At 34.8% G+C, this 23,503-nt stretch overlaps 1 protein-coding gene and 1 long non-coding RNA gene across 12 annotated transcripts in view; one reads left to right on the forward strand and one right to left on the reverse strand.

Moving 5' to 3' along the window:
* Nucleotides 1-23,503, reverse strand: part of KIF21A (kinesin family member 21A) — a 155,464-nt gene that overhangs the window by 12,193 nt on the left and 119,768 nt on the right. For 3 of the 11 annotated variants that reach the window (XM_032173697.2, XM_032173695.2, XM_032173691.2), the window contains 10 exons: nt 20,608-20,668; nt 20,185-20,239; nt 17,002-17,216; nt 14,248-14,355; nt 12,384-12,512; nt 10,247-10,285; nt 9,550-9,561; nt 5,736-5,872; nt 3,597-3,777; nt 1,587-1,751 (listed from right to left, as the gene is read on the reverse strand). In XM_032173697.2, the coding sequence (XP_032029588.1) occupies nt 1,587-1,751; nt 3,597-3,777; nt 5,736-5,872; nt 9,550-9,561; nt 10,247-10,285; nt 12,384-12,512; nt 14,248-14,355; nt 17,002-17,216; nt 20,185-20,239; nt 20,608-20,668 (1,102 nt within the window). Of the gene's footprint in view, nt 1-1,586; nt 1,752-3,596; nt 3,778-5,735; nt 5,873-9,549; nt 9,565-10,246; nt 10,286-12,383; nt 12,513-14,247; nt 14,356-17,001; nt 17,217-20,184; nt 20,240-20,607; nt 20,669-23,503 lie in introns of all 11 variants that reach the window. The other 8 variants (XM_032173694.2, XM_032173693.2, XM_032173690.2 and 5 more) reach the window with 4 other exon arrangements.
* Nucleotides 5,806-23,269, forward strand: LOC131380956 (uncharacterized). The gene is made up of 3 exons (XR_009209282.1): nt 5,806-5,877; nt 10,240-10,335; nt 22,410-23,269. It is a non-coding gene; the product is annotated as an uncharacterized LOC131380956 (long non-coding RNA).

Raw genomic sequence — 23,503 nt, forward strand, 5'->3', positions numbered from 1 at the left:
TGTACATCAGACAATAAGTGGTCCATTTCATCAATTATTATAAAAACATGAAAATGATCAGCTATGCGGCTGGTAGAAAACTGTGTGATGTCAGTTGTCAGAGAGTAACAATGAACCTTTGTTTCACAGTCCTACCTCAAATCAAGCTGCTGGAATAAAGACATGTGTCTAGCTTCTAAGATATTACAGTTTCTTGAAAACAATTCTCTTAGTTCCTTTGTTAAGATCTACACTTAATTAGTAGTATCTTGCTGAAATCAACCAGGTTTCCAAGAGTCAAACTTATCAGCAAATTAAAAAGTGCAAAAGATTTTCAAAAGCTGGTATCTTTTCTGCCTTGTGTCATGATTTTGACTATTTCTTCTATGGTGCTCTTACTATGAGTCAGATTAAATATCTTCAAGAATAAACCAAGTCCTCACTTCTTTTCTCATTTTCTTAAAAAAGTACTGTTTTTAATTTTCTACATTTTGTTTATAATACAGTAGTTAGGACCCTGCTTTTTCTCTTATCTATTTATCTATAAATTATGTTTATTATACTTTGCCAGTCATACTTTAACATGCTTTAAATGTTATAAATTATAACACTAGTTTTTCTCAATGTTTTTCAAAAAAACATCCATTTGATTTACCATTGGCAAATCCCTTCTGGATGAGAGGCACCCCATATTACCTGAACTGGAAATGTTACTAAGAATCCTGTAATAGCCTGTTTAATGGCCTTTATCCTCCATTATAAGATGAGCTCTAAGAAGGTAGGTTGGGCACAGTGGCTCCTGCCTATAATCCTAGCACTTTGGGAGGCTTAGGTGGCAAGAGCATTCGAGCCCAGGAGTTCAAGACCAGCAACATTTGTCTTGCTCTGTCTTTATTCCTAGTACTCACCACACTGTTGGTGCAATGCCTGACATATTTGGGTTGAATAAATATTTGTTAACTAATAAGTGAAAGTTTCCTTGCTGCCAAAATTTTAAGAACTAGAAAACAAGCTAACATAAACACTCAACTAAAGGAAAAGAGTTCACACTTCATAGGAAATAAAAATCGAATGAAAGATATAATGCCTTAAATTTTAATTTATCTTTTTTCTTTTTAACTATTTTATCTTCTTATTACTTCATAGATTACATATATTTTATTTTATATTCACAAAAATTCTGTGAGGACTTTATGCCCAAAGTTGTTAAATTAATTTTATAAATGAAAAAATTTAAGATATAAGATGCTTAAACGATGTTGCAAGAAATTAACAAGAGTGCTGGTGAAACTAGGATGAGAATCTTGGCCTCTTCCTAGTAAACAACATGACTTGTAGGCAAATATTAAGAAATTGCAATGTTTCAATTTTATTTTTCCCCCATATACTTATTTTCCCCAGCAACGGAGATTAAAAAAAAGAGAAAATTGTCAGTTTGTGAATAAGGACACAAGAGACATTTAGAGGTACTATGCTGAATAAAAAAGCCTATGATTTTACATTAACTTCTGGGGTCATAAAAATTGGATTTCACATGCACTAATATTATTAATGTCTGAAGTTGTATTTGCCATAGGCAAGAGGTACGTTTTCTTAAAAGTATCTACCTTTTAAGATCCCACATTCTGACAGCATTTCCGGAAGCAGCATAGAGGAAGGTGCCAGTTGGGTTTAGGGCAATTTGATTGATCTGGTTCTCTCCAGAAGGAATAGCTACTGTTCGACTGGTACTTGCAGAACAAGCATCTCCAAGAGTAACTTGACCTGAAGACCTTAGGAGATACAAACAAAGCAAAAAAGTCACATTTCTGGACTTGGGTTTGGCTTAGAATTCCTTGAATTCCCAGGAAACTGGCTGTAGGCAACAACAAGAGCAGTGTCCTTTTGTCACTATATGTATATTACCTAGCACAGCACCTAACACAGAGTTGGTGCATATAAATAATTATTTGGTAAGTGAAGAGATTAATAAATAAAGTAAGATTATGAATGAATAAAATAAGATTACATGGTTTAAAACTCTTACTTGGTATACTAAGTAATTCCAGGCCCTGAGTTAGGAAGGACTAAAACATCTTTCGGAAAAGATTAGATTTTTTTTAATGTTAAACATAAAAAAATCAACAAATGGCTGGGTGTAGTGGCTCACGCCTGTAATCCCAGCACTATGGAGGCCGAGGTGGGTGGATCACCTGAGGTCAGGAGTTTGAGTCCAGCCTGGCCAACATGGTGAAGTCCCGTCTCTACTAAAAATACTAAAATACTACTAAAAATACAAAAATTAGCTGGGGGTGGTGGTGCGTGCCTGTAATCCCAGCTACTCAGGAGGCTGAGGCAGGAGAATCACTTGAACCTGGGAGGTGGGGGTGGCAGTGAGCCGAGATTGCACCACTGCCCTCCACCCTGGAAGACAGAGCAAGACTCCGTCTCAAAAAAAAAAAAAAAAAAAAATCAACAAATGATACGTTGCCACAAAAGTAATTCATTTTCCTACAGCTTCCAGAAGCACCACCCCCCTCCACCCAAGGGCCAGGCTTACCAATACTCTTTTGTGTATAAGAATTGCCTTTCTGGATTAAAGACAATGGAGACCTTTTGAATTATTTGCAGTTTTCATTTATTTTAACCCAATCATAGATGGAGTATCTAAGGCCTTAAACATAACGTATGCCTATTCAGATAAATTCTAGGTGAAATTTTTTTTAAATTTTGAAACATTTTCTTAGCTAACTTCTAAAATATTAAGCCATAATCAATCTTTTCAAATTTAACTTCAGTGATTCAATTGAATTGGTAAATTCTACCATAAGATATATTATATCTTAATATACGATATAATAGTATTATTTTTCTACAAGTTTCAAGACTTGTATTCAGTACAAAGAATAATAAAGTAGTTCTCAAATTACAAAGCAGCACTTAAAAATAGCCTCTACTATCTCTACAAATTAGTAAAAATTAACCTTTCTTATGCTCCCTTCTCTCATTTAAATGATTACCGAGTTTACGTCAATTTTGATTATTAAAATAATTCATCAATATCACAGCAAAAAGAATCACTTGTTTTACACTCTTGAGCACAGAAAAAACAAATTCATCCTCCAATTATCCAACATAACCTGCAGTTATGAAATTTGTACTCACACCAAAGCAGTCTCAGTCCTTAAAAAACACTCTCAGCTTTTCAATCTCTGTTAATTAAAAGTTGTAAGTACTTCTTCACTGCCTACCATGCTGATTTCAGCCATTTCCCAAGGAATGGTAAGCAAGTAATATAAAACATTGAACTCTATCAAGTAAGAAATAGTATGAAAATGTAATACCTTATATTTGGGAGGGAGAAAATATGAAATGTATACTTAGTCACCGATCAAATATGGCTTATCCCTTTCTGTTTAATACCAGGCTCTTGTATTTCATTTGTCAAATTTTCCCCCCTCTTATTTTATCTGTGCTTTTCTTTGTGAACACTTTAATATCCTCTGGGAAGTGGACAGGTATACAAAAATTAAAATGCATTTATAGTCCTCTCTTTTCTTATATTTTGTAAAACAAAAAAAAAACAAAAAAAAGAAGAGCTATTCCTCCTTTATGCTATAGGTCTTCAAGTTACTTACGTTAGTGTTCGAATGCACTTTGCTGAATCTCTGATATCCCACACCTTAATATAAGATGTTGATACAGTGAAGACCAAACTGGTGTAATTACAGTATTTTACAGACACGACATTGTTGGGATGACCCCCCAGTGACATTATTTCCTGCCCAGTCACCAGATTCCATACTTTACAAGTCCGATCTAAAATGAACACATAAAAAAAAGAAAACACTGTTAATATGAACTACTTTAGGTTCTCTTAACAATAAAAATTATTTAAATAATTTTTCTTCTATGGGAAAGAAATGAAAATAGTAATTAACGTACAACAAGGATCCTAACTTCATCCTTGACCCTCTGCAACAGGCTCAAAGACAAGGTATGTGTAAAGGGTCAGATAAAAGTCTGGGATGTCTGGTGTACGTATCATGTGGTATTGAAAAACTATTTATGAAAAATTTTGAAATGGTCATACCAAAAGAGTCTTGCTTCATATTGCCGCTGAATTTAGAATGGCAGTCTCAGATCAGCCTCTTCAAAACATTCTTCTCTGATCATACTCCTACCTCCTCACAACATTCTCTACACTAGTAAATATACACACATTTTTCCCCCCAAGGGTCAATGATTGATAAATTGTATTTTTATTTTTGACCCAAAAACATAATCACAGAACTATTCTTTTTCTTTTTCTGATATGTTGAATGTCTAATTATACTGGCGAGAAACATTTAATTTGAATCATTAGAAAAGTACAGTATTTTCAAAGAACATATGTTTTTTTAATTGGGGAATTTCTTTACTTTTACTCTCAATTCATAAGTTCTAGCTGGGATCTTATACTTCGTTCATAGACAATGAGCAATAAATATTTGCTGATTAAAGTGAATCTTGGACTATCCCTAAATGCTAAAAACTTTCACTAGCTCCCTGAATTCCTGTACATGTTTGCTTTTCACCTTTCTAGCCTCAACGATCAGCACTTCTCTTATACATATTCCATTTTTCAACCCAACTAGAATTAGTTTCCAAACATGCTCCACTTTTATCTTCATGTCTCTGCTTATGTTATTCTGTAATCTCGATTATTCCTTCCTACCTGTAAATATCCAAACCGTCCTATAAGGTACATCCTAAATGACTCCTTCTCAAAGCCTTCCTTGTTTCTTATAGCTGAGCATAATTCCTCCCTTTTCCAGAACCCCAAAACTCTTAGTCTATAACTCTTCAAAGCATTTATAGCTGGTTTCCAGTTACTTGCAATTGTACCAAAGGGGTTAAGAGTGCAGGATTGGAGAACGGTATACCTAGGTTTCTAATCCTGGTTCTTCCACTTACTAGCTAAATTTACCTGAGAAAAGTATTTATTCACTTGAATCCTGAGTTTCTTTGTTTACAAAATGAGGATGCAACATGTATCTCATTGAGATTGTTGTGAGAATTAGGTGAGATATACCAGTATATTGCCTAGCATAGCCCCTGATATGTAGTAAGTGTTGCAGAAATAGTGGTTGCTACGCATCTTTTTTTTTTTTTTTTTTTTTTTTTTTGAGACGGAGTCTCGCTCTGTCGCCCAGGCTGGAGTGCAGTGGCGCGCTCTCGGCTCACTGCAAGCTCCACCTCCCGGGTTCACGCCATTCTCCTGTCTCAGCCTCTCCGAGTAGCTGGGACTACAGGCGCCCGCCACTACGCCCGGCTAATTTTTTTTTGAATTTTTAGTAGAGACGGGGTTTCACCGTGGTCTCGATCTCCTGACCTCGTGATCCGCCCGCCTCGGCCTCCCAAAGTGCTGGGATTACAAGCGTGAGCCACCGCGCCCGGCCTGCTATGCATCTTATCTCTTTCCCATATTGTATATTTAAATAGCCTTTTATAGATTTTTATATAACCTGCATTTCAAAATTCAGGACCCTACATGCAGTACATGCCCAAATACTGTAGAGAGATGTATTCTGTCACCACTGTATTCACAAAACATCAACAGAAGTTTTACTTGCTGCTCAACTATGCAATAATTTTATATATTTTACATTCAGGGGTTGAACCAGATTATCCGATTCTTTCTGGCCTTAAATAGTTTGACAGTTTTTTAGAGCATGTTAAAAATGTAATTCTTTTTAAAAAAAAGCTATTAAATATCTGCATTAGATTACTAGCACCTTTTGATCCAGTGAAGAGGAGATCATCAGTAGAATCCACACAGAGCACAGCTTTTGTATGCCCTTCAGCTATGTGAATACACTGAAGTGGAAAAGCTCTGATTCCTTTTGAAGCAGGAAATGGGTTGATTATGCCTCTAAGGTGGGGAAAAAACAAACAAACGAAGACTCGCTTCAGTATCATGAGACTATATCATGAAACTAGTTTTGTTTTTTTTTTCCCTAACTTGAAGAAGTCTTTGTAAGTAATTAGTAACAAAATCCAGACTGCTCTCTTAAGCAAAAGGACAAAGTGTGAAATAATAATAGTGATGGAGTATATCAACTAATCAGGCATCTGCTAACAGCTGCATTCTGCAAACAGCAAAGACTATAATACATCTAGATTTTCTCATTAATAATGTCATCTCTCCAAGGTTTAATGAAGCCACAATGGGAATTATTTGAGTGTACTGAATTCTGACCAATAAGGAAGAAGCAGAAATGACAAATAACAGGAAGACATAATTCTACGTCAAGCTGGGGTGTAAAGGAACATGCTGGAGAAAGTGTAACATATATGCCACCTAAAATACTAAGAAAGCAGGTTTCAAACAAAAATTGAAGATAGGAATAATTGAATGAACAGAAATTCTAAAGGGACAATGGGTTAAAAAGATCAACAACTTAAAGAACTGACAATCTCAAAGAAAACTTTAAAAGAATAAGAATTTAAAATAACAGTGAATGGATAAAGAAAATGTACATACACACAATGGAGTACTATTTAGCCATAAAAAAGAATGAGATCATATCATTTGCAACAGCATAGACAGAACTGGAGATCATTAAGTTAAGTAAAATAAGCCAGGCACAGAAAGAGAAACATTGGATATTCTCACTTATTTATGGGATCTAAAAATCAAACAATTGAACTCATGGACATAGAGAGTAGAAGGATGGTTACCAGAGGCTGGGTAGGGTAGTGGGGGTTGGGAGAGGTGGGGATGTTTAATGGGTACAAAAATAATAGAAAGAATAAAGTAAGAGCTACTGTTTGATAGCCCAACAGGATGACTATAGTTGATAATAATTGTACATTTTAAAACTACTAAAAGAATGTAATTGGATTGTTTGTAACACAAAGGATAATTGCTTGAGGGGATGGCTACCCCATTCTCCATGATATGATTATTGTGCATTGCATGTCTGTATCCAAACATCTCATGTACTCCATAAATATACATCTACTATGTACCTGCAAAAATTTAAAATAAAAAATTAAAAATCAATGAAGCTCTTTAGGGAGCTTTCTCATAAATTTGATATTTTTGTAGTTTCTGCTTTATGGCACTGGGCAATGTACTATGGAAATGTAGAGATTAACAAAACATTGTCCCTCTCCCAAAGGAGTTTAAGAGAGGGTCTGAATTAAAATAATGGTGTTGGGGAGGCTAAAGATGATAATGAATTAAGACATGACAAACAGTCAAATGTACCTTCGCTCAAAGCATTATATGCTTCAAATTATGTTGAATTATATCCATTATGTAAGACAATGGCATAATATTAGGACAAATATAGGGATAAAGGAAAACTGTTTTGTTTCCATCTTCTTAATTAAAGAGAATAATCTTCAAGATGCAAGAGGGCAGAAATGATTAAGAAACGTGAGCCCAAGATAAGTTAGAGCTGACAATGGAGATTTATTCAATAAATTCAAGTATTTCTGTTTTTAAATCATTCTATCATAGGGTTTTGAAAGTATATGCCATTGTGTAGTCAAAATCCTTGTCAGTACTCTAAGAAATCAAAAAGATCAAAAAAAGGGACAAAATATGTAGACCTGATCTTCCAAAAAGCAGGAAAAATGTGGAATTCAGAAACTCAACTTCTTGTTGAGTCTCAAAGAGGAATACATTAAGCAAATCATTATCCACTTAAAAATAAATGTTCACCAACAAAAGATAACATGGGCTTATCAATCTCATGGGGAAAGTTTTTTGTAGGGTTAACAGACACCAATTTAAGGGAATGTCATATTCACAATATATGTTGACTCTAATAAAGCCCATACAATAAGACTTTTAAATGATATTCTTGTGGACAATATGAGTAAGTATGGAACTATTAAAGTATTTCCACAGGTAGTTGAAGAGTCACACCTAACAAGTCAAGGTCACTGCTGATCTGGAAGATCTTTAGTATCTAGTCAATCTTTACCTAGCCCTAGGGAGAAGTGGCATGCTTATTAAATGGATATATTAAAGAACTGGACATTATATTGCCTGAAAAAAATCACTGAAACAAAATTCATTTATTTTATATGCCTACTCACTATCAATGATTTGTTTAATAGAAATAAATATTTCAGGAGAAAGACAGTGATAGACTTACTGCATTCTATGTAGGCCATATATGGAATGAGGTGTAGTTTTAGATGTCCCATTATAAGAAGAACATTGAAAAATTGGAGTCTTTACAAAACAGTAGAAGCAGAATGAAGGATCTGTAGACTATATTACATAAGGAACAGATGATGAAACTATTGAGCTGATAAAAGAACATTTACTGGAGAGAGGATACAACAGCATAATTTAAAAGGGCTGAATATTTGAAGCGCTGTCATATATAAACAAAAAGATATATAAAATTAATTCTGGTAAGGGAAAAAAGGGCTGATGAAGACTAACGAATGGAAATTTAAAGGAGGTAAATTTAGAGTTGGGGAGAAAAAAACATTTATTTTTAGGGTCTGGTTATAATGATCACAAGAGTGATAGGAGTTTCTTATCCCAATAAATGATATAAGGAATTATTATTTCTGGATATATAATTATGAAATCTGATGCCATGATTTGCATACATGTGTCAATTTGAGATTACTGAAACTAATGCTCAGTAATTTGTAATCTAACAATTTAACCAGATTAAAATTGAAATCGGAGCAAAACCCACTCAAAAGTCTGAATCTGACATTTGGAAATTTTGATGCCTTAAGGTTCATAGATATGAACTGAAGCCATCAAATTTACACATATTGCTTCAAATATTGAAAAGGTATGATTCTAAAGAATAGTAGGTTGCTACTGTTAATTCTCAAACAGAAAATATATATGTATGTATAGATCAAAAAGCTGATTGTAAGAAAACAATTCATGTTAACAGCCTAAGAGCTATTTTCAATGTGCATTTAATAACAAATCTTCTTAAGAAAAAAGCTAAACAGTACCCTCAGATGTAATACTGTGTCTCCAAAGGTTTCTTTCCTTCAGATTACAAGCTTTATCCTAAGAATCTAATAAATGTTTCCCTAATGATGTAACATTCAACACAATTCTGTCATGTCAAAGGTTATAGTATCATAAAATGCTCAGTAAATATTTGCCCCAGTGACTTATGTATGGCACAGTTATTTCCAGGAGATCAGGATGCCTTTTTTTCATTCTTATGTGTTTTCATGTCATTGGTTATTCAGTCTTTTGAGGAAAAAAAAAAATCTCAGTATTAAACATAGTGTTTTATTAGATACTTTAAAATGTTCTTAAATATTCAGAATATTAGGATTAATATTTTATATAAACTACCAAAGATAATAGAAACTTACAGATATTAGAAACATATAGCCATGGTATTTCTCTATTTGAATTAATCTATTCACATTTTGAAATATAAAATCAACTTTAAACAAGTTTAAGGTTAAATATGGCAAATTTGTACAACAGATTTGATATGAAGGAGAAAAAAAATAAACACTTATTTTTGTTCCATGCAAACCTGTAAGGTCTTTTGATACTGGAAATGAAATTAATTTCCTCTCCCTTCCCCTGCCTACCTTCTGGAGGATCTGCTGATGATCAGCAAAATGGCCATAAAACAAGGAAGATAAGTGCAAAGAGGGAGGACATAAAATGATAATGGTGAAAGGGAATGAGACAGAGAGAAAGAGAAAGAGAAGTTAAGGACCCCCAGAAAAATCCATAAAATGAAAAAAAATTACAGTTATTTTTAAAGCTGTACCTATTCTTAAAAATATTCATTTAAAAAAATGCTTCCTTAGTGTTTATTTCTTATTCTTTTTAATTTTTGGTATAATAGTATGCTTTTTTTCTCTAGCATATTTTTATTTTTAATCATATAATCTTTTTACTTAAAATTGCTAAACCAACAAGAAAAAAAACACCTTCTCTACCTCACACACTTTGAGGCATTAGAAATACCTAATTGTTGAGAATAAGAAAACTTCTTGACATTAATATTCATAAAACTTGATTTCTTTTAAAGAAAAGATTCAGATTACAGAAAGAAAACAGGTATCACAATTTTTAAACGATTATACAAAAAAAACATTACTTTAAAAGAATGATCACAAAAAGGTATTAAAATTATCATGTTTAGAAATATTAGTGCATTTATATGATTTACAACAAGTGATGCATGCAAGAAAAATGAGACTTGCTTAGAATTTCTAGGAAGGCACTTTAGAACATCAATGAAATTCCAGAATGTAGGAAAGGGAGGAAAGAAAGTACCTGTGTACCTCCGAGAGAGAGGAGTCACTTTCATCAGACCTATAGTGAAAGAGTTAGAATTATGAGAGAAAGAATACAGATGTCAACAGGTAAGGACACTGACTTTGGACTCAAAATCAACAGCATGAATAACAGATATATAGCAAACATTTCCTTCATAGTGCCCTGCTTTTCTACTTGCACTGGATATTAGCATGTTTAAAGTATAGCTAAGTCACATAAAAAGTTTGATATTTATGTCTTCTAGCAAGACTTTGGGGGCTAAAATTTTCTAATACTGATATACAAAATCTATCCTCACTTCTAAAATTTAGGCCTTGGAGAACAGTATCAAGTACATGAGATTTGCACTTTAAGATTTGCTCCATTTAATTTGACTAGTCCTGGAAAAATTTTCCCATTTCAGTAACTGTTGATCAATGTTATTCACCTTGATAATTATTACTTTAGATATAGACTCTAACGTTGAAGTTACACAAATAGATTGTGTTTTGGCATAGAAAGCAAGTCACTCAAAATTTAATAACTTTTGGCTTTAACTTATCTCAAAAACATTGAGTTCTTTTGACTAGGGAGCATCTTAGTAATAGCTGGGGTAATTTAGTGGGCTTTTAAAATAGACAAGTCACTCCTGTTAGCCCAACCTTGAGGCCTCCAAGACTGCAGTGAGTCTGGTTATTATGAAAATCTATTTAGATTGTACACCAGGCTAGAGGAGAATGAGGATATGGTGAGTGTTGGCATAGAATGTAACGAGAAACAATGTGCGGGATCTACGTCTTGCTAGTGGGATATGGTAGCTTCAAAAAGGAGCCCCAGAGAAAGTAATGTAAAGGGGTAGGCAAGTTTTTGAAAGAGTAGAGCAGTCAGTTATTCTACATTTTAGTTTATAGAGATGATAACAGAGTCAAATTATTGGTAGCTCATAAAGTATTTCAGTAAAAAATATGGAACTGTGATTAGGTTGTCAAGATTATCAAAAGATTGACGGAAAATGTTCTGACTGTGAGGGCAAGGTAGACACAAATTTAGCAACTCTTCCTATACCTAGTGAAACTTGACTTCCCAAAAGTATTCCTAATGTTCAACTTTTCTCAATTAATGACAGAAATAATTTGACAATGTTAAAGAGTATTTTGTTTAATAACACACGAAAATATTTACCTACCTATATCAATTTAAAGAACATATCTTCTACTAATTAAACCACATTAAAATCTAATGAAGGATCCATAAATAAAAGAATTATCCATAAATTAAGTATATTTATAATTCTTTAAAAATTATGGTATGATTCTCTAAGTTTATAGAGCCATTTAAAATGATCTAAACATGCTAGGCAGACAGATCCTAAATGGCATCCTATAAATTTTAGAGATTATTGATATATACAGGGTGGCAATAGCAGAAAACAATCATTATCATTCCAAGTCCAAGCAGACAAGTCAGAGCTAATAAATACCTTATGGCAGTATTGTTAGTGTGGCATTCTTGCAAGAGAGATTCTGGTTCAATGTGTGGATACTCTGTCATTTCAAATTTGATGACATTTACATTTTCCACATCCCTCCAACTTCTCTACCCCTGCAACCCACTCCCAGTCCTACTCTCTCCATCCGTAAAGGTGATTTTTTATTCCAAGAACACAATTATTGAAATTTTGTGTTGAACTTGTCTAGAACAATCAGATAACAATAACGTGTTGCACATGTAACAGTGGTCTTTGTAAACTGTTATATCCCCCAGGAGTAAAGTAATTTGCCTCTTTCCAACTCAGGCTATCTAAATTAGAGGCTTTTGTGGGCTCACAGAAGCTGAAGAATCTCCAAAAATTTAAACATCAAGTGGTCTCAAGGATTTTTCAGTTCTAATTTACTTGTAAAAGAAAAGGCAAGACAAGTGCTGAAGGCATAGCAATACAAATCTACAACAGGGAATAATGTTCAGCAGGAAAATAATTTTCTCTAATTTTGGCTGCATGGTTCCTTTCCCATTGGAAAGATGCATAAAATATGGCAAGAGTTCACAAGTCAGGCTCCATCTCCTACACAGAGATGACTACATGTTTTCTACAGACTGTACTGACAGGTTGAGAATATTATATAAATAATTGGGGCTCTTTTCCATAATGACTTACTTATCCTGCTGAACTGATGTGTTTCCCTGAGAAACAGTAAGACGATTAAAAACATTCAGTTCATTACGGGGCCGGCTTGGTGGGGAAGAAGGAGGTGAAAGACTAGCCTCTGAAGTTCCAGAATCTGAGCTACAAGAAAAAAAGAACATTAAGTAGGTGGCTTTAATTGGTTATGATTTGTTAGAAAAGTTACAAGAAACATGCTCTTCAAAAAAAAAAAGCTTTTTATTAGAGAACTCCTTCTTTCCTTTCTCTCTTCCTTTTTTGTAAGATAAAATGCATTCTGAACAATTTTTAAAATTTCTTTTCACTGGATTTTGTTACATTGGCCACAAGATGGCACTAAAGAGAAGATTCTGTCTGCTGAAATCAGAAGTCAGTATAAAAATAAAGCAAGCCACATTTAAAATTATACAATTTTAGAATCAAGAGAAAGTTGCTCACTTTACAGATGAGGAAAGAGACCCAGAGAGCTTACGAGAAGTTTGCTTATTCAGTTGATTCATTCATCTATTTTTAAATCATTTATGTGCTCCATCCCCATTTCCCAATTATTCTTGAGAGATTTAATTCAGTAGAAACAGGCAAACTACATCTTTAAGTACAGGAAGCAAGGGTGATAAGAAGGATAATTTCAGCCGGGCACGGTGGCTCACGACTGTAATCCCAGCACTTTGAGAGGCCGAGGGGGGCAGATCATGAGGTCAGGAGATCAAGACCATCCTGGCTAACATGGTGAAGCCCCATCTCTACTAAAAATACAAAAAAATTAGCCGGGCGTGGTGGCGGGCGCCGGTAGTCCCAGCTACTTGGGAGGCTGAGGCAGCAGAATCGCGTGAACCCGGGAGGCAGAGTTTGCAGTGAGCCGAGATCGCGCCACTACACTCCAGCCTGGGTGACAGAGTGAGACTCTGTCTCAAAAAAAAAAAAAAAAAGAAAAAAAAAAAAGAAGGATAATTTCTATGACGTTCAAGTCAGCTAAACCCATGGTCAAAAAAACAGAGTGTGCATCTTGGCACAGGGTAGTGGATGGTATAGAATTGTCCATTTAGGCACGGAAAATAAATGAACACTTCTTTTCAAACACATTCACATTAATTTTTATGTCAAAGAAATTAAAGTAATTCACTTCACTAATATTTAAATGTAAATTCGCATAAATGCTTTCAAGGACATGTCTAAGATCTGCCTGTCACATGCAGAACAGGTAAACTGAGGGAGAGGTGGCAGGGGTTAACAGTGGTTCTAATCCAATCAACTTCCGCATGCTGTCTTGTTGCAATTTGTAAATGCCCAGTTAAGTGGATAATCAGATTATATTATGTACTGATAAGTAAACTAACCCTCACAAAACACACAGAAGAAACACTGAGGATAATACCAACAATGTAAACATGAGAGAGCAACAAGAAAATGGCACAACAACACACCCTATGATAAATATTAGTTTTTCTGTCAGCCACTCTAAAGAGGTAGGGTCAAGATCAGTTTTAGCTGACATTACAATGACGGTCAAAATTAATTCTAAATTTTTCTATTAATAGAAGACTATCTGAAATCTAGACTTAATAAGCCTTACCTCAAGTATATGTTAACTCTTAAAATGATATACACAAATAACTGGCAAGCAAGTAAGTGGACATGATCAGGGACAAGTGCTCAAATATTTTTACAGGTATGTGTATAACCAAGAATATTAGACCACTGAGCCAAGCCAAAAGCTGACTTGACTGTCTTGATTAGTCAAATAGTCATAACCACAGCGCCAGCCTAAATCTGGAAAATAATTTCATGATTGTCTTTAGCATCTAAGTGCAGCAGGCATTTAATACAGTCTAGCAGGTAAAAAACATTAGTCACTTACTGCTTTTGTTCCTTGGCCTTTGATTTTTCTGCTTTCTCATATGCCTTTCTCCTTGTTACAGGAGAAGGCTCTGGAATTTTTTTTTCTGATAGAGATGACTGCCTGGAACTAAGTAAAAGAAGATTCTTTAATTACCTATTTCTAAATTTGCACATACAACTTTGGTAGATAGTCAATCTAAAATTTGTAATAGGTTAATAACTGGAACTTGAGAAAGATTATTACTTGAGAACAAAAAATAAAACTAACATACGAAAATATTACATGAGTTATTTTTAGTTGATGGAAGCTCAGCAACTATAATTTTTAAATTGGTGTTGTTATTAAATATGTAGCAACTTATTATCTTTGAATATAAATATCAATGATATACTGCCAAATAGCTATAACAAATATTTTAGATGTGTTTTAATTTCATTTAGTTTTATTTCAGATGAAGAAAAATTATCTTTATAGTTTTGTAAGAACAAAAAATATTAGAATATCAGAATATGAGAAACAATGAGATTTAATTAATTAATATTGAGACACAATCACAAAATAGTTCTATAGGTAATCATACACACACAAAAATACATAATTATTTTACTTAGCTAGTATTTAATTTGTATGTATGTATATTTTAGTAATAAAAGTACTCTTGCCTTAAATATTTTAAATGCCAAATGTCTGCTTGTAATTAAAAATTCAAGAAAATAATTTTTGTATATGGTGGTAATTAATTTTAACTGAAAAAAAAGTCTGGGCCAGGCATGGTGGCTCACACCTGTAATCCCAACACTTTGGGAGGCTGAGGTGGGTGGATCACTTGAGGTCATGAGTTCAAAACCAGCCTGGACAACATGGTGAAACTCTGTCTCTACTAAAAATACCAAAATTAGCTGAGTGTGGTGGTGGACACCTGTAATCCCAGCTACTTGGGAGGCTGAGGCAGGAGAATTGCTTGAAGCCAGGAGGCAGAGACTGCAGTGAGCCAAGATCACATCACTGTACTCCAGTCTGGGCAACAGAGCAAGACTGCCAAAAAAAAAAAAAAAATCTGGGGAAAAAAAGCCACTAAGGAATTAGACAGCAAGACTTCCAGAATGGGTTTGCATGATTCCTATTTAAAAGTGAAAACTAAATGTAATTAAATTTTGTGTGCTTGATTTTTCTAATCAGGAAATCACATTTTAGCAATCCTGCATCATTTAAATTATAAGGATCACTTGAGTAAAAGTTACGCAGTAATGGCTTATAAGAGTTACTGCACCAAGTGAGTGACCAAACTCTCACAATGTATAAAGAATTACAAATATATGAGTATAAGCATGTGAATTTATGAAAACTTTAAAGTAAGTTATTTAGAGGCAGAGCCCAAAAGATATTTTTTACAACCTGTCATAAAGGATACATTTTTAAAATGTAAAAAGACAAATAGAAGAGATTACCTGAATCTGGATTCCAGGCCATAGATTTAGTCTTGAAGTTCCAAAAGTCTCACTCATCTGACAGACTAAATACCTAACACATGCTAGTTCCTAAAATCTGACCTCAGTTCTCTATCACTACCTTCACCAAAAGCATTTCTTCTATTCTCATCTTATCACAAAAGCAATGAAGTCATAAACTATTCTGGTTAGCAATCTCTAACAGCAGATCCAACAGTTAATTACATAGGCCACCTCAAGCACATGCAAGAAAGTTCTGTCATCATTAAAATTAATTCTGGAACAAAAGGTAGCAGATGGGATTACTGAATGGAAAACAATGGAAATATCCTCATAAAATGAAGAATATTATGAAAAATGGCTATTCAAGGTTGGAAAGTTTGTTATTTTGTATTATTTACAGATCATATAGTGTGTGCCACTTTTGGGGGGGCAATATTCCTCAGTGCAGAGATGTACTCATTCCATAAATTATCTGCTAGACCACATGTGAGGATTAGTTTGAAAAATAATGTTAAAAATCTTTACCAGTGAATGACTAATCTAATATTAATATAACTATCAAAACAGACACAAGCATACATGGTACACATATATAAACACACACATACACATACGCATACACACACAGGACTATGTGGGAAAATCTTTCTTTGTCCTCAAGATAATAATTAAAAATAGTCTATGCAAGAGTTATTTTGAATAGAAGGTTTTTTGTTCAGATTATCATAGGAAAGAGAATATTTCCTCCTCCAAATCTTTAATAATACCAATAAAAATATTTTTGGGGCATACACTCATCCCAGAATATGCAATATGCTTCAAGGTAAAAAATTAGGAAAGCTCAAAATGTATTAAACTTGTAATTGGTATTTTCTTTTTTCTTTAAAAGAGTCAGCAAACATTTACTATCCTGACAGGACTCTTAAAACTAGGACATAGGTAATTTAGAGCAAATTTAAGAGTCTAAACTTTCTGTTTATACATAATAGTTATATAATGGTTTTATAGGTATAACTTTAATTTAGGTATTTCTATATAAGTATTTTCTGTAATTCATAAGTCAGCCTTTATAAAAATTATAACCCTTAAGAATGATCCTAAAACTAGGAGACAAGACAAAGCAATTCAACAAAGGACATCTCATCTTAAATTATTTCAACTCTCCAATACCTTAGGGGAGACAACACCTAACAAATTATTTCGAAAACCAGAGATCAAATTTATATAAATTTTAAATAATAGAAATAAGAAATTAGCAACATGCATACTTTTTTTTTAAAAGCCAAAAGAAAAGAAGTTAGTGTAGCTGGGCCAAACTTACATGCTGCCTATCTTAGAAGGTAAGCCAGGTGGGGGAGAGAGCTCTTTTTCCCTAGCAGAAGTACCACTTGTCTCTGTATTCATTCCAATCTCTTGCCCTTCTGCAACAGGTGTGAGAGGGCCAGGCAAGGAGGCATCTCCTGTACTAGTGTCTGAAGCTAGTTCACTGCTATCTGCATACAGCAATTCCATCTGAGTGGTGGTTCTCCTTCGGGCCTAGTCAAAGAATGGAAGGAAAAGCAATCAGGAGCAAACTCTTGCGTAGAAGCTGATTAGAGAACAGAGATTTATATGAGTTTGAAATAGGTAAAACATTTAGCGTGTCTTTTCCTAGAAGGTGTGCCAAACATAGCATGTGAGATAGTGACAAGCCAGAGCTATAGCTAGATAAAACCTTTAGAGGCCAAAATAATAGCCAACATTTGTATTGTACTTATATGCCAGGCACTGTTCCAAACACATTATTATATTAGCAGGAGATAGGTAATATCATTATCTCAATTCCCAGTTGAGGAAACTGAGGCAAAAAAGCTAAGTAATTTGGCCAAGGTGATACAGTTAGTAAGTGGCAAAGCCAGATTCAAAGCCAGGCTGTCTGCCTCCAACAGTACTGTGCTCTCCTGCCATTTGCGGCCAGCTCCCTCAACATATAATTAAAAAAAAAAAAAAAGAAGAAGAAGAAGAAGAAGAAAGACATTAAACCAAAAGATAATTGCAGGGAAGCTCAACTAAATCCTGGTTTTTCCCATGCTTTCTTTTTCTAATACAATTTTTTTTCAATTATTGTAAGCCTCTTCCCATGATGCCTTAAATATATGTTTAATTTGCCCACTGGACAACACCAGCTAGTATCAGCTTTGGGCAGCCTGCTGAGGCAAGCAAAGGTTATTTTCCTAGAATCTAAACTCACTATAAGCATTCCTTTCCTTACTCTTGACAACCAAGTGACTATCCGGTTATTGCTCAGTTAGTTGTTGATGTCACTAAAGTACTAACAGATAATCAAGTGGTTTACCGGATTATAAGCCTCCAGAAAGGAGCAAACCTGTTTTTTCAGCTTTATAGCCCCAGCTCTTAACACAGTGCTGGTACACACAAATTTAAAATATATAATCAACTTCATTTTTTTCAATAAATGAAAAAGAAATGATATGAGATCCGGCAGGGTGCGGTGGCTCACACCTGTAATCCCAGCACTTTGGGAGGCTGAGGCAGGTGGATCACGAGGTCAGGAGATTGAGACCATCCTGGCTAACATGGTGAAACCCCGTCTCTACCAAAAATACAAAAAAATTAGCTGGGGCATGGTGGCAGTCGCCTGTAGTTCCAGCTACTCGGGAGGCTGAGGCAGGGGAATGGTGTGAACCCAGAAGGCGGAGGTTGCAGTGAGCCGAGATCACGCCATTGCACTTCAGCCTGGGCGATAGAGCGAGACTCTGTCTCAAAAAAAAAAAAAAAAGAAAAAGAAAAGAAAAAAGAAATGATACAAGATCCTTTTCAGGCATCTTAGCAGTTCAAACAGAGTAGCAGGTAGCACTTCAGAAAATGTTTTAAAAGAGAAAGCCCTGTAGCCATTTTTTATACCCTTAATTCTCTCCACAGCCAAGAACCTAGAGCAGAGATGAAATTTTTCTTGGGAATTCTTAACCCAGGTGGTTCTTTCAGGAGATGACCTTTAGGCCACCACTTCACATTTCTCTCTAATGTCCCACAGTGGCATAACTAAATAGGCTTTCTCAGGGCCTGAAAGATAAAATTTATCTTAAGAGATTCTCTCCTTTGCTTAGGACTAGATCCAAACCATAGCAGAATGTTTTATTTGAGTTTTGGTAACTTCTGTTTAGACACTTAGAATAATAAAACACAAACCACATGTTGCCAAGCCAATAGCTCAAAGACCATGTGTTAAGAGCCTGGAGATGTTTTTTGATTGGCTTGACCAGTGTTTTAATAATCTTCGAAATCTATGTAAAAATCTGTATTTAAGAATTCTCTTGAAAAAACAAATGGATCTGGTAGCCTTAGGCCCATATTCCCACACAGCAAAAATGAGCAAAACTTGATGGTGGCTCTTTCCTTTTAGATGGAGCATGTACTCTCCAGGTAATCATAATGATGAACCGTTCGTTGTATATCCAGCTAAATTAGTCATTTGCATTACCTGATTAACCACTGTGGGCCTTAAATATATACTATCCATTGCACAGTATTATTATTTCAGGTCCTGATTCAATCCATTCATTCAACAATATTTAATAAGCACTGCAAGAATTCTTTGTTTTCAAACATCGTATGATTGTTAGTCAAATCACCTACTATCAAACGCTACCACATGTACCATAGTTATCTCACACATTTAACTGCATGTATAATTTATATCATTTTTAAAACCCTACAAATATGCATCATAGCTTCATAAATTTTTAACACATAATAATTACAGATTAGATTATTATTAAAACCACCTCAAGGCACAGTTAAATAAGAAACACTTAAGAACACACTAGAATGCTAAAATTTAAAAAATCTCCTGCCAATCTAAATGACTGATATTGTATGCCACTACAGAGTCTAGAATTTAGTTAATCAGCAGCTTAAGAATCACCCTCCATAATCGTGTTATCTAGTGGGAAAAATATAAGAATACAGTAAAGCCCAATTTCCACCAAGGAGAAGTTTTTTTTTTTTTTGAGACGGAGTCTCGCTCTGTCGCCCAGGCTGGAGTGCAGTTGCGCAATCTCGGTTCACTGCAAGCTTCGCCTCCCGGGTTCAAGAGATTCTCCTGCCTCAGCCTCCCGAGTAGCTGGGAATACAGGCGCCTACCACCATGCCCAGATAATTTTTTTTTTTTTTTTTTTTTTGTATTTTTAGTAGAGACAGGTTTTCGCCGTGTTAGCCAGGATGGTCTCGATCTCCTGACCTTGTGATCACCTGCCTCGGCCTCCCAAAGTGCTGGAATTACAGGCATGAGCCACCATTTCTGGCCAGAGAAATTTTTTAATATAAATTTTTTCAGTTACCACTTAAAGGGAAATATGATTAAAAAAACTAAATAAAGAAGAGCTTTAGTAAAACCATGCCCTCTTGCTAATCTATTAAGAGTCAAATCTGAACCTATGTGTTAAATAGTGATAACAAATAATGGTGTAAAACATGTTTACCTGATACTTTTAGTTCTCCTTACCTTGTTCTTAGGTTTCACTTCACCACAAAGCTTCATGAGATCTGAAGACAGCGTGCTATACGCAAATAAATAATTAAGAGCAAGATTAAATAGAAAATTATTATAGAAAACTATAGCTCCTCTATATCAACGACTACAAAAAATTTATATGCCTATGGGAAATACAGAAAGACAATATTTAAAGTCAAAATGAATTAATTTTAAAATAATTCATTTATGTTCCTTAAATATTTCAATATTTTCATTTTAAAATTTATGATGGTTAAGCGTAACTTGGTTTCTATTTACTGTTTCTAAGTGCTATTCACTAGGCCATTAGATTGAAAATTATTTCTGTTTTATGGTAATTGTTTGATACAACAAGATAAAAGTATTTAAAATGTGTAAATAAGTCAACTCTATTGTTTCTAAAGGCCTTCTTACCTTCCTTCTGATCCTGGGCTGTTTAAAGGTGCATCCTCATCAGTACTATCCTCTACATTTTCTACAAAAAAATGTTTAAAATATAAGCATTATCCCCATGTCACGGTTTGAATGGTGACTGCAATCCATAGGCTGTAATAAACAATAGCTCAATGTCTCAATATGGGCACGATGGTTTTAGTAGCTGAATCTAAATAGACAGAATTGTAGAAAAGTATTTCTAAAAACTCTCCTTTGATTGTGTGTTCTAGAATGAGTAAAACATGTTCAAATAGGAAAACCATGACTTTGAATGGTAAACTGTAGAAGAATAATATCCTTTTGAATGAGATGGGTACATATGAATACTGCAGAGTCATGTATGTATCCTGTACCATCCAAACATACAAGAATCCACTGTTTAAAAATATAAAGTAAATGCTACATGAGCCGCCTTTAATGTACTGAGCCAACCAACAATACTACATAAAGTGTAAATACAGTTGTTATACTTTATCAGTTATGCCAATGTACTTAAATATTTTTCCTTTTTTAATTTTTGTATTTTTGCCTTCATATAGAAAGAGAGAAGGTGTGTATGAGGGTGTTCAGAAGTCACACATCAGCATGCAGCTCATTCACATGAACACAGAAGACAAAAACAATAGGCTTGCATGCAACAGCTCTGTAAACTAATACAAATAAACCACTGCTATTTCAGAACAACTGTAGCAGACTAGTGAAAAGGGAGAAGAATTAAACATATAAAACTGTTAGGAAGTCAGTAAATAAAACAGCCACAGAAAGTAAATGACTTAAAATGCCAGCGAGCCCCTAACATAGGTGTAGGTTTTTTTAATGTATACATTTTATTATAAAAATCATTCAGTAAATCTAAAGACAAAATTATGAGCAACATATACATTAAAGAAAAATATATAGGGTTCATCCCCTTTTAATTTTTAATTTTATATAATACAGGTAGACTATGGCACCATTAGTCAATTGATTCATTTCTCTCCACAAATGTTCTCTTCCTTTCTCATTGTTTAGTAATACTTGGTACTACTACCTAAAATAGAATCATATCTAGGACTCACTCAAAGAGGTTTACTTTCTGAAGTGAAAAAAATGGTGATTTTGAAGGCAATATGTATCTCATTAGAGGGAGGCTCAAGGACTTGCTTCACAGAAAAGATAACTGAGTTCTAAGGTACTGAATTAGTCAGTAACATAGAAAATTATGTTGTAAAGAAATGACAAACCTAGCCTCTGTTTCCCATGTGTTTTAATAGCAGGCTAAGATTTGCTAGTATTTTTCTTGCACAGTGTGATGAAATTAAATGTTAAACATCATGCAAGTGCTTCATAAAAAGCTCTTAACTCCTGCGTATGCCTGTATGCCTTAGTTAGAGAGAATGGTGTCTTGACAGAACCAGTCTGGCCAGAGCCCAGAGGATCCCACTCAGATGGTCACCAACTCAGGCCCTCTTCAGGACCAAGTTTGGTCTGAAGCATTATGGTTATCTGGGCAGCAGGACACACCAACAACTCACTGTTGTACTCTCAACTCTGAGAACAAAACTCTAGCCCAAGGTTAGCTTCTTTTCTTATCACAGTAGCTTTAAAGCCAAAGACAAAACAAAATTCCCAAATACCCTAAAGTTAATCTATATCATTGTAAAGTTTCACAGTCTCACTTCACTGGAAGTTAATCAAACAGTTGGATTTTTAAAAGTCTTCCTTTAAAGTTAGTCTTTTAAAAAGTTACATATACATAGTTTCTGTATACTAATTATATATTTAAAAATTTAACATTGCAGCCCCTGAGACCTCTGTCCTTAGAAAGGCCTGCTTGGAAAACTGGACTTTGGCTGACATCTGAAAACAGCTCTCAGAGCATCCCCAGTCAACTGTTAGCCAATAAAAGTGGCTCACTGTACACTAGAAACTTCGTGCAAATAATACGGCTTATGCTGAACACTTGCTTTCCTTCTGGAAGTCTAGACTGACAGAAGGTACATATGTCACCCTCCCCAGTAAAACCCTTGGGCACTGAGCGTCTACTGGACTTTTCTGGAAATAAACATTGCACAAATATTGCTGTGTTTTTTGTTCTGGAGAAAGAAAGTACTCTGTGTGATCTCTTATGGAGGGAGAGAGATACGAATGCCTGGACACAGATTCCTCCAGAGTCCATCTGTGTCTTTTCCCCTTACGAACATTGATATCACAAATCTCAGTCATGAATATAACCATATGCTAAGCCCTGTGAGTCTTCTAGCAAATCTCTGATGATAGTGGTGACCTTGGGGATCCCAACACAGATATAGAAAAATAAGGATGTTCTTTAAAGGCTACAAAAGTACAACCCTGTGAGCATGGGGCGCTGGCCCTGGCTCATCCTCTAGCCTTCAGTTCCATCATTCCATGTCATGAACTTGCTGCTCTGGAGCATCAACCTGTTTGTAGGCCTCAGGCACACAAAAGTGTGGCTAAATTCCGATGCCTTAGCTTTTGCTGCCCCTCTGCCTGGAGCGACTCTCTGGCCCCAATTCAACCTCGTCTTTTTCCTGGCTAACTATTTTTCTTCACTTATGTTTTAGCTTAAATGTCATCTCCTCCAGAAAGCCTTCATTAACTCCTCCATTCATGTTAGGTGGTCCCACTCTGTGCTCCCATAACTCTACAGATCTCAATCATTGCCTTCACTGCAATATATCATAATCTGTTCATAGTCTCTCCGCCTCAGTAGGGCATCAAGTCCATAAGGACAAGATCAGCATCTCACTCATCTTTGAATCCCAGCATCCAGCCCAATGATTGTGATAAAACTGGAGAACAACTAAATGATTTTTAAAGCAATGTACCTATGACTTTCTAGCTTCTGTGCGTTTAAATTTCATTGTTTTCTCAT

This window comes from Hylobates moloch, unplaced genomic scaffold (assembly GCF_009828535.3).
Source record: "Hylobates moloch isolate HMO894 unplaced genomic scaffold, HMol_V3 SCAFFOLD_13, whole genome shotgun sequence".
Classification (NCBI taxonomy): domain Eukaryota; kingdom Metazoa; phylum Chordata; class Mammalia; order Primates; family Hylobatidae; genus Hylobates; species Hylobates moloch.